Source organism: Erithacus rubecula (genome assembly GCF_903797595.1).
Source record: "Erithacus rubecula genome assembly, chromosome: 23".
Lineage (NCBI taxonomy): Eukaryota > Metazoa > Chordata > Aves > Passeriformes > Muscicapidae > Erithacus > Erithacus rubecula.
Window position 1 is genome coordinate 6,926,906 of NC_136675.1, and position 15,905 is coordinate 6,942,810.

At 60.7% G+C, this 15,905-nt stretch overlaps 1 protein-coding gene across 1 annotated transcript; it reads left to right on the forward strand.

Moving 5' to 3' along the window:
- Positions 1-1,827: 1,827 nt before the first annotated feature.
- LIN28A (lin-28 homolog A) lies at positions 1,828-12,318 on the forward strand. The gene is made up of 4 exons (XM_079325907.1): positions 1,828-1,965; positions 2,754-2,932; positions 10,930-11,114; positions 12,090-12,318. Exons 1-4 carry the CDS (start codon positions 1,935-1,937, stop codon positions 12,301-12,303), a joined length of 609 nt encoding a protein of 202 aa, XP_079182033.1. The 5' UTR covers positions 1,828-1,934; the 3' UTR covers positions 12,304-12,318.
- The last annotated feature ends 3,587 nt before the right edge of the window (positions 12,319-15,905 follow it).

Genomic DNA, 15,905 nt, shown 5'->3' on the forward strand with positions numbered 1-15,905 from the left:
AAACGGGAAAACCGGGAGGAGATGGGATGGGAGCCATATGGAGGGTGGGTTATTTACTCCGCTCTTGCCCCGGTTATCCCGAGAGGAACACGAGGATGAACGGGCAGCCCTCGCAGCCAGGAGAGGGGGCCAGACGCGCTCCTGCTGCCGGGATGGTCCCGGATCGCTCCGGGGCCTGGGAGTGCCGGCAGAGAGGGGAGCGGGGACACGGACGGGCACCGTGGTCTCCTTCCTGCTCGGATTTCCAGCAGCCCCGGCCCCTCCAGCAGCCCCGGCCCGGCCCGGGAGCTCTTTGGCTGCCAGAGCCGGGCCGGGATGGGAGAGGGGATCCCACAGGAAGCACTGGCCAGACCCTTCCCCCTTCTGCGCTGCTCCTCGCTTTGGGGAACCGGCTCAGGACTGACCATCACAGGCCGGTGGGTTCCCTCTCCAGCCCGGTTCACGCCCGTCAACAGCAGCGGGATGGTGAGGGGACACCGTATGACCTCGCGGGTGCCACCTCCCACCCCTGCTGGGTCCCGTGGGACACGGATTCACCTGCACAGAGTGACAGAGTCCTGGAGGCTGGGGGGGCGCCAGCAGCTCACCCACAGGGAGCCTTCGCAGGGAAAAACATCTTCTTCCTCCTCTTCCTCCTCTTCCTCCTCTTCCTCCTCTTCCTCCGCTTCCTCCTCCTTTGCCGTCCGTCAGTGGAGGTCCTGGGGGCTGTGGAGAAGGGGCAACGAGAAGTCGCCGGGTGTGCGGGCAGGAGGAGGAGGAGGAAGAGGAAGAGCAGGAGGAGGAAGGGCACGGCCAGGACCCTGGACAGGGCCGGCGGTTCAGCACCTCGGCCAGCGGCAGCGGCCCCGGGGCGGCGGCGCCTTCGCGCGGGGATTCCCCACGCGGGATCCCAACCCCGGCCCCCCCCCCCGGCCCGGGGGTCTCCCCGCGGGTCACACCGCGGTCCCCCCGCTCCCGCTGCCCTTTCAGTGCCCGCGATGCTCCGCTCGGTGCCACCACGCGAGACTCGCCCCGCGTGGGCCGGCCTCGGTGGGCGCAGCCCCCCAGCCCCTGCTGCCCTTTGTGGGGGGGCAGCGCGGCTCGGGGCGGTTTGGGGGCGGCGCGGGGGGACCCCGGTGCAGCCCGGGCGGGGCGGCGGGCGGCGCTGTGCCCCCACGGCCGGGGCATTGTCCGCAGCCGGAAATGCAGCCGCTGGTCACTCGCCCTTTGTCCCCGCCCGGCCCGGGGGGCGCCGGCCCCGCTCGGGGGGAGCGCATGGCGGAGGGACACGGGATGGGGCTGGGGGCGCAGGAGGACCCCAGAGCCGCCCCCTCCTCGGGGCCGCTGCGCTTCCCCCGTCCCGCAGGAGCGCGGCTCGCAGGTGGCTCCGCTCGTGGGGAGGGGGCGCGGGGAAAGGACGTGGGAGCTCCCCCCGATGTCCGGGGGTCCCACCTCCAGCCCCCCCTGCTCGGGTGTCACCTCTTCCCTTGACAGGTGGCCTCGCCCCTAAGTGCCCTAAGACTGTGGGGGGGGTCAACCCGCACGACCCCCCCTCTGCAAATCCCTCCCGGAATGTGTCGCTATTAGCGGGGGGGTTAATTGGGATCACGTGGGGACGGGATGGCGGAGCAGGGCCCGGCGCCCCCCGGCCCCGCGGGTGGGTCCTGGGGGGGGGGCGGGGGCTGCCATTGTCTGCGAGAATTTGGGAGCCTTTGAAAAAACCCTCCCGCTCCCTCCCACCCCTATTGTTGGAGTGAAGATGGAGTCAAACCTCTCCCGGCTCCCTCCCGGCGGGGTCTAAGCTGGGGTTTTTTGTTGTTTTTGGGTTTTTTTCCTCCTTTTTTTTTTTTTTTCCTTTTTTTTTTTGGCTGGCCTGATACCCTCAAAGCTGGCCGAGGAGGAGGAGGGAGGAGGCGGTAACAGCCACAACTCGGAATTTGCAAGCGAGTGTCGGGATGGGGTCTGTTTCCAACCAGCAGTTTGCAGGTTAAGTTATATTATTGTCGCAGCCCGCCTCGGCTCCGCGATTATTAATAACGACGGCAGAGCCCGGCTGGGGGGCGCAGGGCCCCCCCGACCCCGGCCCACCCAGTCCCGCTGCGCCCCGGCAGCGCGGCCGGGCCCGCGGGCCCCTCTCCCCGCGCGGCGCTGGGGGGCTCGCAGGGCGGGAATTATCGGGGTTTTCTCATCCCCCCTGCAGCCCCAGGATGACCCCAGAAGTTTGGGGCCGCTGGCGGCTGCTGGGGGCGTTTGGGAGCGGGGGTGGGACGGTGCAAGGGAGCTATGCTGACGGCAAGGGAGAGTTTCTCCAGCGTGGCTTGCTGGGGGCAGGGGGGTTTCGGGATGGTATTTTGGGGGAGTTTTTCCCGCTTTGCAAAATTTTTTCTTTCATTATTTTGATTTTTAGAAAAATAATTTGGCTAATTTTTCGTTGCTCGTTTGGTGGTTTTGTGCGTGTATCTGAGATTTTTAACATTTTTTTCCCGTTTTTAACCTTTTTGAGGGAGAAACGGATTTAGGGCTCTCACTGCACGCACGGCTGGGTCGTGCTGGCAGGAGCTGCCTTCGTTTCCTGGGGTGATCCCCATGCACACGTGGAGGCAGAGCTCGCATCTCTGCTGGTTTTTTGGGGGGGTTGGGGATTTTTTTTTTGGAGTTTTCCAGCCTGAGCACCCCGAGCAGGATGTGAGGTTCCTGTGCGGGGTGTGCGGGGCCGGGGGGCACCCGCGGCTCCCCAGCCCCCCGGCTCAGCGGCTCCGTGGGTCTCTCGCCAGGTGCGAAGCCGGGCGAGGAGCCGGCCGGAGACTCGCCCAAGGCCGAGAACGATTCGCAGCCGCTGCACGGCTCCGGCATCTGTAAATGGTTCAACGTCCGCATGGGCTTCGGCTTCCTCTCCATGACCGCCAAGGGCGGCGCGACCCTGGACTCGCCCGTCGATGTCTTCGTGCACCAGGTACGGGCCGGAGCCGCCCGCGGTCCCGGGCAGGGAGGGGGATGGAGGAAGGATGGGGGTCCCCTCGCGAGTGGAAGGGCAGGACCCCCGCAGCCGGGGCTGCTCTCCGGGGACCGGCCCCGAAAGCTGATCCCGAGCGATTTCATCTTTTCCCGTCGCTGTTCGCTGAGGAGCCCCTCGGGCCGGAGCCGGGGGTGCAGATACCCGCGGGGAGCGGGCGGGGTCACCCCGGAACCCCGGGAACCCCGAGCCCGGCTGGGATGCTGGACTGGGAATTCTCCCGCTGGATCATCCCGCGACTGGGAATCTCCGCCCGCGCCCTTTGTCCCGGTCCGGGTGGCACAAAGGGTTCGTGTCCCTGCGCATCCCGTGTGACAGTGACAGTCCCGTGTCCGGATTTGCCCTCGCTGAGCGGGGAAGCCCCACGCGTGCCGGGGATCCGGGGAAGTCGTGGATTAGGGGCTGTAGGTCCTTGAACGGGCCGGATCCCGGGGGAGGATCTGCCGGGATCCCCCCGGGGGTTGGGGGAAGGGTTTGGAGATGGTGCCCAAAGCGGGAGGGGGTCTGTGCGGTGCCCCCACCTCGGGACAGCGGCTGCCGCGGCGCTGGGGGACAGAGCGAGCACGAACGAAGGGGGCACGGGTGTTTTTGGAGCAAACACGGGGAGTTTGTGCCGTGGTTGAGAGCAGCACCGCGGTGCTGGCTCAGGGGAGCCCTGGACCACCCGCCTTCAGTGGCTGCTGCTCCTCACGGGCCCAAAGCCCCTCGAACTGGGTCCATCCTGCGGGCTGGGGGTGCAGGATGAACCCCTGGGCTGTGAGGAGCTCCTGGGCAGGGACTCCCGGGTTGGAGGCTCCAGGCAGGACTGGCAACCTGGCAAAAAAATGATGGCCGGGGAGATGCAAATCTCTTCTCCCTCGGCTCTGGCATGGGCAAAGTGCCTTGGGGGGTAGGAGCTGCCACCCCGGGCACAGCTGGTTTTGGAGTCAAGGGCTCCAAAACAGCCAGAGGAAAACGGATCCTGGTGTTCTCCAGAGAGCAAATGGGCTTTTGCATCTCAATGTGGCACAGCGGGACCCAGCGCTCCCGGGGAGAAGCTCCCGCCCTTCTCCTGGGGTTTATTGCCCCCAGACAGTCTGGTTTCCTGATTGCTCTTGCTCACATTCCTGCAGGGGAGGAGAATTAGCTGGGGTGTCTCTGTCAGGAGCATCCCAGAGGGAGCTGCAGCCTCCCGCTGCCCCCCAGTTTCTAATGTCGGGGGAGCCGTGGGATCCCGGAGATTGCAGCGTTTGGCAAATACAGGGAACTCTGAGAAAAAGCGATTTATTTTGGGTGGCAGAGGGGCCGGGGGTGCGGGGGTCTCCCCTGCTGCAGCAAACGGCTTTGCACCACCAGAAGCTTTGGGCTGATGGGGAATTCTTCTCCTCCTGGTCGGGTTTTGCCTCCTGCTCCGCTCACCGGTGGCACAAAGTCTCAGCTCTCCTTGCGGGGGCAGCCGGAGATGCTCCCGGTGTCTCTCCCACTGCAGATCCTTGGAGAGGGGTCAGCTCTTGCTCCCGCCGCGGCCCCGCTGCTGCTGGTGGCTTGCAGGGATGTCCCGATGCTGTCCCCAAACGTCCGGTGCTTCCCAAGAGCTCCGCTCCCGGGGAGGGAGTCAGGGCTGCGAGGGCAAAGGCCACCAAGAGCCACCAAGAGCCACCAAAATCCGGGGTAGCAGAGCTCCGGGCTCGGTGTGCCCTGCCCAGCACCCAGCGCCCCAAACCCGACTTGGGGCTGAACACTCCAGAGCCCCTCAAAACCTGCTCCTTCCCCTCTTCATTTACATATGTGAATGATGACCCACAGGAAGTAATTGTGGGAGAAAGAAGGGAATTGGCCTCTTTAGATCTATTAAATCACTTTATTACAGGAACCAGGTCTGAATGGCCCCTCTCTGCAGGGAGCGCGTCTCCATCTCCCTCTGCCTTTATCTGATCACAAAGAGATTAAAATCTCGGCAGGACAGGAGACTAACAGGGCTCCTTGGGGCTGCCTTTCCCTCACATTGTGAGCCAAAAATGAGGCATTTGGGTTCAAATGCCTCCCCTGGGCACTGGAGATGGATTCATTTGGGGGCTGTGAGGAGACAGGAGGGATGAAGCAGAAGGGAGCAGAGCAGATCGTCCCGGGGCGGTGAAGCAGGAACTGGGAGTCTTGAGGTGGCAGAAATTGGGCTGCTGATGGTGAAGACCCCAGAGGTGCAGTGGTCCCCTCGGGATGCAGCTCCCGGGGTCTGAGCATCACTTAGAGGAGCGTGGAGCTGCCTGGGGAGGCAACACGGGAAGAGGGAAAGGAGAAAATCAAGGCTCGGTGCCACAGCTTGGGGCTGGAGGAGCAGTGGTGACCAGCGGGGCTGGGATTTGGGGTTGGGGTCTGGCTTCAGGGGGAGCAGAGGGAGAGAGGATGTGCAGTGCCTGGAAATCACTGCTCTCCACAGCTGGGTTCTTCATTTCCAAGCGTTTCTCCAAGCCAGCAGGTATAAATCCGTCATAAACGCAGTTAGTCGGGCTTTTTGTTCCTTCTCATGATTTTAGCAAGAAATTCTGCTGGGCACTGTGGGTACCCGTGGCTGCAGGGTTTGATCAGTGGTTACTTGGTCCTGCGGTTCCTTGCGGGGGGGACACAAAGCTGTGCCCGTGATTGGAGCTGCTGGGGCTGGGATGTGGCACTTCCCGAGCGCCCGGGGCATCGCCGGGCACACCCAGCACGGGAGGGGCTTCTGTCCCCTGGGATCCCCGGCATGGGATGGGATGGGATGGGATGGGATGGGATGGGATGGGATGGGATGGGATGGGATGGGATGGGATGGGATGGGATGGGATGGGAGGTGGAAGTTCCCTTTTGGACTCGGGTTTTGGCTGAGCCGACCTGTGCTATCACCCACCTGTGCCTGTGCCAGCCCGTGCATGCGGCCAGGATAATAAAAATAATCATCCACGTGAGCATGACGTGAGGTTGTAAAAAAAAAAAAAAAAAAAGATGGTGTTTGGAGCAGCTCCGTCCCTGACTGCAGGAAAGGCACAAGGGACGGATTTTCCCGTCAGGGAGCAGGATCCAGCCTTTCCCTGCCGCCTCCCCCGGGCTGGGCTGCGGGGCAGGGTCCGGGCGGGGGGTTTGGGGTGTGCAGAGCTGGGGGGCAGCGAGGGGAGGCGGAACCCGCTGGGAGCAGCTTTGGGTCGGTGTGTTGGAGCCGGGATGCTCCTGCAGGGACACGCGTGTGATATTTCGCTTTTCCCCTGCCCGAGCGCAGCTCTGCGGGACCGGGGTCACCCCAGAGCTGGGTGGGGACCCCCAAAGGGCTGCGCATCCCTGGGAAGAGATGGTGGAACCGCAGATTGATTTGGGTTGGAAGGGACCTTTAGAGGTCATTTAGTCCAACCCCCCCTGCAAGGAGCAGGGAGCCCCCGCAGAGATCCCCTCGGGTAGAAATGCTCGTTGGAATCTCTGTTGGGTTTTTTGTTTTGTTTTGTTTTTTGGTGGAGGGAGAGGGCTGGTAGAGATTTCTTTAGTTTTGTTTATTTTGTGCGATTTTTTTTTTTTTAAATAACCGCTGGAATGAAATTGTATTGCGCTGCTTGTGCGCCGCGTCCCGATGGGAAATAGTGAAAGAGAGTTGCTTTATTCCACCTCTGAAACTCCCTCAAGACGCTCACACACACAAAAAAAAAGCCTCCTGTCTCTGTCTAAAGATTAACTGATGGCCTCAGGCACATCCCTTCCCCCAGCTCCCCCTCCCTGCCCCAGGGACAGAAAACACCCTGGAATGGTCTCCTAGATAATATGGCCCAAATGAATGGGATTGCTGCGGGGATGGAGCAGGGAGGGAGCCCCTGTCCCCGAGCCCCCAATTCCAGCTCCGAGCTCTCCTTTTCCCTGATCCCTTACCCCCAAGAATGAGCGGGATGCAGCTGGAATCACCGTCGGAGGACGCGGGGCTGCTCCGGGCCGTGTTCCTGCTTTCATACGGGAGCACAAAATTAATACCCAGCCACTGATCCCAATTAGCTGCCCCTGGGAAGAGCAGGAGGGTTTTGGTGGGGAAAAAATACAACCAAAGGAGCTAAAAGGATTTAGGACAGGAAACTGATGGATTAAACTCTGAGGTCGATGCCTTTTTTTTTTTTTTTTTTCTTTTTTTCCCCTCGGAACTGGTATGTAGAGTTTAATTTTACTGACTCGTGGTGGAAAATTAAGAGCAAACACAGTTAATTTGGCGGGGAAATGTCTTTATTTTGATTTTAGTTGCAATCGGTAGGGGTCCTTGGGGATATCGCAGCAGATGACGCTGAGGGAGCCAGTGGAAAGCCTTGGTAATGTTTTGTTAAATCCTCTGCGCTCTCCCTGCGGGCTCCAAAGGCATCGCCCTCCTTATCTCTGCACCAGCCCCGGGGCTGAGGCAGGACCCCCTTTCCCAAGCACATCCCCTCGTTTGTGCAGGAAGGGACCGGAGGGGGGATTCAGCTCCAAACCCTTCACCCCTGAGCCCAAAACCAGCACCAGCCAGTCCCTGGAGCTGCTGGCACCGGGAAAAGATTTGCTGTGTGACAGGCATGGGGGGGACAGGGACACTGTGGCTCTGGGGACAGAGGGGGGTGAGGCTGCACGGTGGCTGCGGACAGGACACCCCCGGTGATGGGGGCTCAGCACTCCCTGGGCTGCTTTTCCTGGGGAAACTGAGGCACGGGCACTGCTTGCAGTGGGGCTGGGCTGCCCCAAGTGCCCAGGGCAGGGCTCAGGGGTACCCCTGGCACAGCTCGGCACTGCCGGCGGTGCTCCTGCCCGCATCCCAACATCCCAGCCCGGGATTTCAGTTTAAAGGGCTCTGGAGAGCCGAGGTGCAGCGGCTGCTCCGCCCCAGGCTGGACACAAAGATGGTTTGATTGAGTGGCCGGGGCTGGCTGGGAATAAACGTCCCCTTGTGTCGCGCTGGGGACAATGGTGACCCCGGGGCCGGAGCCCGGCAGCTCGGGGGGCAGCGGTGGCGTTTGGGGCGCCCCCACGGTGTCATCCCTTGGAGACGGGAAATCGGGATAAATGTGGGATCTGTGGCCAGGGATTTGCCGCGTGGGAGGAAGAGGAGGGATGAAGGCACCCATGTGCGGGGAGGGGGACACCCAGTGCCGGGGGGTGGGCAGCGCTCGGCCGCTCACGTGCTGCGGCTTTGTGCGCCGTAAATTAGCGGGGATGAGGGGAGGGAGGGTGGGGGAGAGGGGAGGTGCCCGCTGAGATGCCCGGGGGGCAGCTGGGTGAAGCTGTGCCAGCTATGTCCCTGTCCCCTGTGCCACTCTGCCCCTGTGCCACTCTGCCACTCTCCCCCGTGCCAGCTCTGTCCCTGTCCCCCGTGCCAGCTCTGCCCCTGTGCCACTCTGCCACTCTCCCCCGTGCCAGCTCTGCCCCTGTGCCACTCTGCCACTCTCCCCCGTGCCAGCTCTGTCCCTGTCCCCCGTGCCAGCTCTGCCCCTGTCCCCTGTGCCACTCTACCCCTGTCCCAGCTCTCCTCTGTCCCCTGTGCCAGCGCTTTGCTCCGGGCCCCGATGAGCGCAGGGAAATCCTCTCCTTGGTCTCTGCTCCTTTTGGGATGGCGATGTTCTGTGACCCCGAGCCCAGGGCCACCCTGTACCCCCCGTACCCAAACCGTCCCCCCCAGGGCTGACCCCGCAGCTCCCCCAGGGGAGCGGGAGCCCAAAGCCAGCGGGCGAGCCGGACACGGCGCTGCTGCCGAGGGGCTGGAGGGGGTCGGGGGGCCCGCGGCCACCCTTCCTCCCCCCGCCGGGGCCTGGAACTCCTGGAATTTGGGCAGCGGGAGCGCGGCCGCCGCCGGCCCTTTGTTCTCGCTGGCCGGTGGCTCCCGGCCCCGGCCTCCCCTGCGCTCCCCCTCATCCCCAGCATCCCCGGCTCGCTCCAATCCCCCCCTTCCTCTCTTTATTTTTTGGGGGGGGGGCGGGGGGGGGTGTGGGTGTGTGGAGGCCTGGGAAGGCTCCGGCTTTGTGTGTGGTGTGGGGCAGGGGCTCTGGGCCCCTTCCTTTCAGATGCAGGAGGTATGCAGCTAATTCAATGGGCTGCAGTTTGATTACCTATCTGATAACAGAGGAATGCCAGCAATGTGTGTGTTTTGGGAAGGGGGCAGGGGGGATGCGCAGGGACCACCAGCCACTCTGCAGCTCACATCAAAAGGCAGCGGCGGGGGGCAGGGGGGGGGAGCTGGGGCACCCCAGCCTCTGTCCCCCCCTCCCCGGGGAGGGGGCGTTTCCTTTGGCCTTTTGGCGGAGGGGGCTGGGGGGGTGCTTGTCATCCTCACCCGCTCCTGGAAAATAAATCGCTTCCCCGTCATGTTGTGGCAGCTTCTGCCTCTTCCCTCCTCTTCCTCCTAATGGGGGTGATGGGGCTGGGCTCTGGCAGTGGTGCCTGAGGTGTGGCTGAGCTGGGGGGGCGCTGGGGTCCCCCCTGGCACGGCTCAGCTTTATCCCGAGCTCAGGGCTGAGCGCCTGCGAGTTTTCATCCCTGCAGTGTAAACACAGCTGGGCCAGCTGGGGCTGTAAACGCCCTGAGAGGAGCCACGGGAGGTGCTTGGCCTCCTGTGCCAGGGAGTGATGCTCAGCCCCTCCTCACCCCAAACCCCTGGGCTGCTGTGGGAACGGGGTAAATTCCTCATCTCCCATTGCCCAGATCCCCTCACAGAGTGGGGCAGGGCAGGGTGGGCAGCTGACCCGGGGTGCTGAGGCCCCTCTGGGATGTGCTGGTGCTCTGAGCACAGAGTTCCTGCTGGGCTGGGGTGAGGAGCAGTGTTTGGTCACCCTGGGGGTTTGCAGGGGCAGCTGGTGCTGGAACTGCCCTGGGTGGGCAGAGGTGGCTGTGAGACTCTGTCATGTCCTTGTTGTGGTTTGGGGTCTGGCTCTCCCTTTAGGTACAGGGGCAGGGCAGAGAGCAAAGGAGCATCTCTGGCCACTGTGGATCCCATCCCAGCAGCCAAGGGGATGCAGGGCATGGGGTGGCTCTGTCCCACTCTGAGCCAGCCCCCAGGCACAGAAAGGGAGGGGAAAGCAGCACAAAAAGGGGTCTCAAGGGCTGTTCCTCCAGCCCTGCTGTGTTCCCAATTCTCTCGTGCCCACAGGCATCCCACAAAACCCCACCAAGGAAAACTCACTCCCATAACCCACCAGCTCCGTTTCTTCGCTGTGTGCTTTTACACGGGGCGTTTCCCGGTGGCTTTGGGGGGCGATGGGAGCCGAGCCTGCGGGTGCGGGAGGAACGGGAGGAACGGGAGGAACGGGAGGAACGGGAGCGCGGGGCGCACGTGTCGGAGCTCTGGCCATGAATGGGAGATGCTCCATTCATGAACGCGGGGTCGCCTTGGGAATCCCCGGCCGTCGCAGCTGCTCCTCCCTCTGCCCGCAAATTCCCTGCAGCTCCTTTGCGGGAATGCCGAGCTGGAATTGCTGAGGATGCTCACGGCACAGGGGGTTGAGGATTGAGGGCTGCCTCACCCAGCTCTGCCCCTTAGGGATTTGTTCTGCTAAAATGGGCAGAGCCCCTGGAAGTGGAGTGGGTTTTCCTGTCCCCTCACAATCCCCCTCCCCAGCCTGTTTTTTTTTTTTTGTTTCCTGGCTCCTCTAGTTTGATTGTGTGGTAATAACCGATGTGGTGTTCCTGGAAGGAATGGGAGAAGCTCCCAGCAGCCATAATCCTGTGCCAAATGGCTGCTTAATTAATTATTGCAGGCACTTAGAGGGCTTGAGCTGAGGTGAGCTGTGCTGAGGGGGCCGGCAGTGCCAGCTTCCATCCCCAGGGCTTATACTGTGCAAAGCCTCGAGATTCTTTTGCATTTAAAAGAAAAAAAATCAAACCCGAGGCACAGGCAGAGGGGACATCTGCAGCTCTTGTGCCACAGGGGCTTTGCGCTGTGCCTGCAGAGCCCCCCAGCTCTGTGCTGACCCCATCCTCTCTCCCTGTGCCCCCAGAGCAAGCTCCACATGGAGGGGTTCCGCAGCCTGAAGGAGGGCGAAGCTGTCGAGTTCACCTTCAAGAAATCCTCCAAAGGTTTGGAGTCCATCCGGGTGACCGGCCCCGGGGGCGTCTTCTGCATCGGCAGCGACAGGAGGCCCAAGGGGAAGAGTCTCCAGAAGCGCAGATCCAAGGGAGACCGGTGAGGGCTGGGCGGGGCTGGGAACGAGCCTGGGGCACCGGGGGATGGGCGGGGACCCTCAGGATGGGCAGGGACCCCCGGGGCTGGGCAGGGACCCCCGGGGCTGGGCAGGGACCCTCAGGATGGGAGTGCAGCTTCCTGCAGTGGATAATGAGTGGCAGATGCAGCTCAGTGGGGAAAGGGCAGGGGAGCAGTGGGGGGGGGGTGTCAGGGGTCAGGGACACCCCAGGGAGCCCTGCTGGGCTGTGGGAATGCTCTCCCAGAGAAGCCTTTCCTTGTGGGAAGGAAGTGGCCAGATGTCCTGACAGTGGTGGGATGGGAGCCCCAGGGCAAGTTTCTGGCCAGTCCTTCAACCCTCCTCTGCCATCCTCTCCATCCCTGCTGCCTGGAGATGTCTCATCCCAGTTTTCCCAGTGGATGCTGTCCACCCCACTCAGCTGATCTCATAAACAGGTTTTTGAATTAATCAGAAAGGAATTGTAAAGGAAAAGGAAACAGAAAAAGGTTGTGGCCGTCCTCCAGGGATGCAGGATTTAAAGTGGACACAAGGCAGCTCCTCCAGTGGGAGGGTGGCACCCATGGGATGAGTGCTGAAGGCACAGCCCTGTGAGAGCGACCCTTGGGGCTGTCCCCACACTGTGGCAGCTGGGGATGTGAGCTGTTCCTTTGCCTGCTCCTGGGGCAGTGTAACCCCTGGACACACAGGAGCCAGGACACCAGTGGAGCCACAGGTGGAGGGGGGTTCTTGGTGGAACCCCCAAGATCCTGATTTTGTCCCCGTGTGTGGCTTTGCTGCCATCTCCTGGGTACCAACAACACCAGTGAGCCCCAGCTGGCTGTGCTGGAGCTGGGGCTCTGCAGGGACCAACCCTGGGGCCACCACCTGCCCCAAAAGCCAAGCCTAAGGAGCCAGCTGTGTCCTGGGCATAGCCACAGCATCCTCCCGCCTCATTTTATTCCCCTCCCCTCACACAGGTGCTACAACTGCGGCGGGCTGGACCACCACGCCAAGGAGTGCAAGCTGCCCCCGCAGCCCAAGAAGTGCCACTTCTGCCAGAGCATCAGCCACATGGTGGCCAACTGCCCCCTGAAGGCCCAGCAGTCGCCCAGCTCGCAGGGCAAGCCCGGCTGCTGCCGAGAGGAGGAGGACATGCACGGCTCAGCCCTGCTCCCCGAGGGCAGGGAGTGATGGTGGGAGGCAGGGCCGGGGCTCCCAGCGGGTGAAAGGCTTGGCAAGGCAGGGGCAGCGCTGGGCAGGGCAGTGCTGGCACCTGCTGTCCCTGCACAGACCCGTGCCCGGGCTGGGAAAAGCCCTGGCAGCATCAGGATCGTTCCAAAACAGGGGAGGGCAGCACCCAACACACTTCATCCCGCTAAATAACCCACAAATATTTGATTAATCTTTATTCCGTTCCTAAATTAAGCCGGGCAGGCGTGTCTTGGGGAGGAGGAGCAGAGGGGCAGCATCCCAGCGAGGAGCTCGTGGCTCCTTGTTCTCCTGAGCTGCAGCCAGGCTCTGGCACAGCCCGGCTGAGCTGCAGGAGCTGGAGGGAGGGAGAGGCTGAGTGTGGAGCAGCAGGGACACGCCCGAGGGCCGGTCCCGCGGGTCCCTCTGCTCCTCGCTGCTCCTCACTGCCTGGGAGGTGTGAGGATCCTTCAGGGAGCTTTGGCAATTTACAGTTTTTCCCTGGTGCTCCGCTGCTGACAGCAGCAGAGCCCGGGTTTGGGCTCAGTCTGGAGGGAATGCCTCACGTCTCAGGGCTGCACTAACACCAGCTGCTGTGGGCTGCCCGGGGGGAGCAGGGCAGGGGGAATCCCGGGTTCCATTGCCCCTGACCCTCCCGGTGCCAGCCCAGCGAGCACCAGCTGTTTGTGCAGCCTCTTCCCTCCCACACCTGGGGCTGGGGAGGCTCCTCTGCTCCTGCTGCCCACCCCACGCTGCCCCCGGGCTGAGCCCCCCAGGGACGGGGGGAGGCTGGCCCAGCCTTGTGCCTGCTGTCCCCCCTCCCACAGCCCTTCCCAAGTCTTGCCTTTATTTATTGGCCCCGGTGGACCCCCCCCTTTCTCCCGGGGAGCCCCCCCAAAGCCAAGGCCAAGTGAAAGCTGCACTAGGACGTGCGTGAATGACGTATCTTTGGGTTTGTTTGTCTTTGTTTTGGGTTTGTCGTTCTTTTTTTTTCTTTTTCTTTTTTTTTTTTTATTTTTTTATATAAATATTCTGGTTTTGTATTTTTGTATATTTTAATCTTTAAGAAAAGAAAAGGGAAAAAAAAAAGAAAAAAAGGAGAGAAAGGACATAATTCCTGCAATTTATTCTCAGGTATTCGAGCAATCTCAGGGATAAAATGCCTCTGTAGCCCAGTGCTGGACAGAGAGGAGGGTTTTTTTCTAACAGCACAAAGAAATTATGAAGTTTGTATTGGAAGTGTAGATCTACCTCACTGGATGTTTGCTAGGTGGGCTGACGTGTTGTCGAGCTGTCCCAATGTGTTTTTTGGTGTTGTTTCCTTTTGAACTGTATTTTGGTGTCTCTTTCCCTTCCCCATGCACTGATGGAGGCATTTGGGTCTGTGGATCCGTGTGTGGGGATGGAGAAGCCAGGCAGTGCCAGGGCAGGGGCTGGAGCCTGTGCTCAGCTCCTGAGTTCCTCCCAGCCTGGTGGCCTTTGAGGACTGTCCTGTTCCTGCCTCCTGTTTCCTCTGGAGCACTGCAGTGCACCCCGTGCCTGCCACGGCCTGGGAGGTCACACAGGCTCCCAGCAGGCTGGGCTCAGCATGGGGGTCCCAGCCCTGTGCAGGGGACAGGGCAGGAGCAGGCAGTGAGCAGGTACCCTCAATCCCTGCCCTTCCTCACCCTCCAGCTCAGGGCTGGCTGTCCGTGACCTGCTGGGATGGGGGACCCAGCTCCAAGCCCAGGGAGCTGCAACTGCCCCATCTTTTTCTGCTTCCTGGCTTCCCTCCCTCCCCGTGGCTGGAGGAACTCTGGATCCCAGATTTGGGGTATGAACACTCCTCTTGCAGCCCAGGGGGTGCCTGGAGCCTTCCCAGGGAGGAATCTGGCACATTTCCTGCTGGTTTTTAGTAGCAATAGGTTTAGATGTGGGGCAGGGCTGGATCAGACAGGGGCACCCACTCCATCCCCAGGGATGGGGGATCTGGGGGTCCCTCTGAGGCTGCTGGAGCCCGTGACCCCCAGCAGGTGGGCACTGAGGGGATGGAGATGGCCCCAGCTGCTCCCTGCCCTGCTCCAGTAGGTTAGGGTGAGGTGGTGGTGTCTTCTTGGGAGAGGGGGGAAGGACTTTTAGTTCTTGACTAGCAACGGGGTCTGTACAAAACTGCTTCAGGAAAACAGCTTTAGTCTGACGGGGTAAATGCAATAGAGCCTTGGGGGTGGCTCTTGGCCTCCCCCCAGCACCTGGGCTGTGCCAGGGAAACTGCTGCCCCCCATCCCTGTATCTGCCCCTAATCCCTGTGCCTGTATCCCCTGACCTCTGTATCTATCCCCCATCCCTGTCCCTGCCCCCTCATCCCTGTCTCTTCCCCCTTAATCCCTGTATCTATTTCCTCACCCCTGTTTCTGCTCCCTAATCTCTGTATGTATCCCCTCATCCCTGTCCCTGCCCATCATCCCTGCCCCTCATCCCTGTCTCTGCCCCCTCACTCCCTGTTTCTGCCCCCCCTCACCCCTGTCTGTCCTCAAGAATCCTGTAGGACCTTCCCCCACTGTTCCCACTTTAATGGTTTGGTGATTCTCTGCCAGATGTCTTAGTGTGTGTGTAAATACCTCTGTAAACCTTTTCGCTTTCTCTCAGTATTCTCCTTGATTATTGTTTACAAAAAATAAGAGGAAAAAAAAAAAGAAAAAAAAGGGAAAAAAAAATAAAATATCCAAAGCATCGAATAGGTTAGGGAGCAGGGAGATGGGTCTGCTCTCACCCAGAGCTGCCAGCTGGGAGCTCTGTGAGCATCCCTGTCCCGGGCTGAAGCAAACAGGGAATCACTCAGCTTTCCCCCGGGGTGCTGGGAGCTAAGAAAACAAGGATTTTTACCACAGGGATTTTTATCAGCGGAGGGAAGCCAAGCTGGAGGAGATGTGACTGATTCTCACCTCCTGGCCTTGGCCATGGTGGTTTTCCCTGTAATGAACTCGATTGCTGCATCACCAGCCTGCCCGCGGGCACTGTGCATGGGGGGCTCCTGCTGCGTTTGAATGTATGACAAATAAAACACAGAGCCCCTCCCGAGGGGTGTCTGCCCTGGGGCGACAGCCTTGAGTCCCCAAAATCTCCACGAGGAGACGGAAGAATGTAATCCATGTTTATTCCATGTTTACTGCTAGCAACCAAAGCGTTGGTGTGAGAGCCGCGAGGAGGGAGGGGAGCCGGGGGTACAACTATGTAAAACGGGGGTTTGTTTGTTGGTTTTTTTTTTCTGTTCTGGAAAAAAAAAATTAATAAAGACCATAAGCAATGGCTGCTGGTGATGTTCTGTGCGTGGTTATTTTGTTTTGAGGAGCCCAGACCAAATGGGGGGTGCCAGGGAAGGGGGGATGTGCTGGGAGTCACACCCCAAAAAGTGCCAGAAACTATGTATATATATCTATATCTATCTATCTGTCTATCTATCTCTATCTATATCTATCTATACATATATATAGATACAAAACTATATATTGTATTTGGGGAGACGATGAATTCTGAGGAAGGCGGGTTCTGGTTTTTAGCAAGATGGTATTCAGATGTAACTTGCAGGTCTTGGTTTACTGGAAACTGGCATTCAGATGTATTTTTTT

Coding starts and splice junctions, on each gene's coding strand:
- LIN28A (XM_079325907.1), top strand. CDS start 1,935: ATGGGGTCTGTTTCCAACCAGCAGTTTGCAG. Junction 1,966..2,753: donor TTCCAACCAGCAGTTTGCAG/GTTAAGTTATAT, acceptor GTCTCTCGCCAG/GTGCGAAGCCGGGCGAGGAG. Junction 2,933..10,929: donor TCGATGTCTTCGTGCACCAG/GTACGGGCCGGA, acceptor CTGTGCCCCCAG/AGCAAGCTCCACATGGAGGG.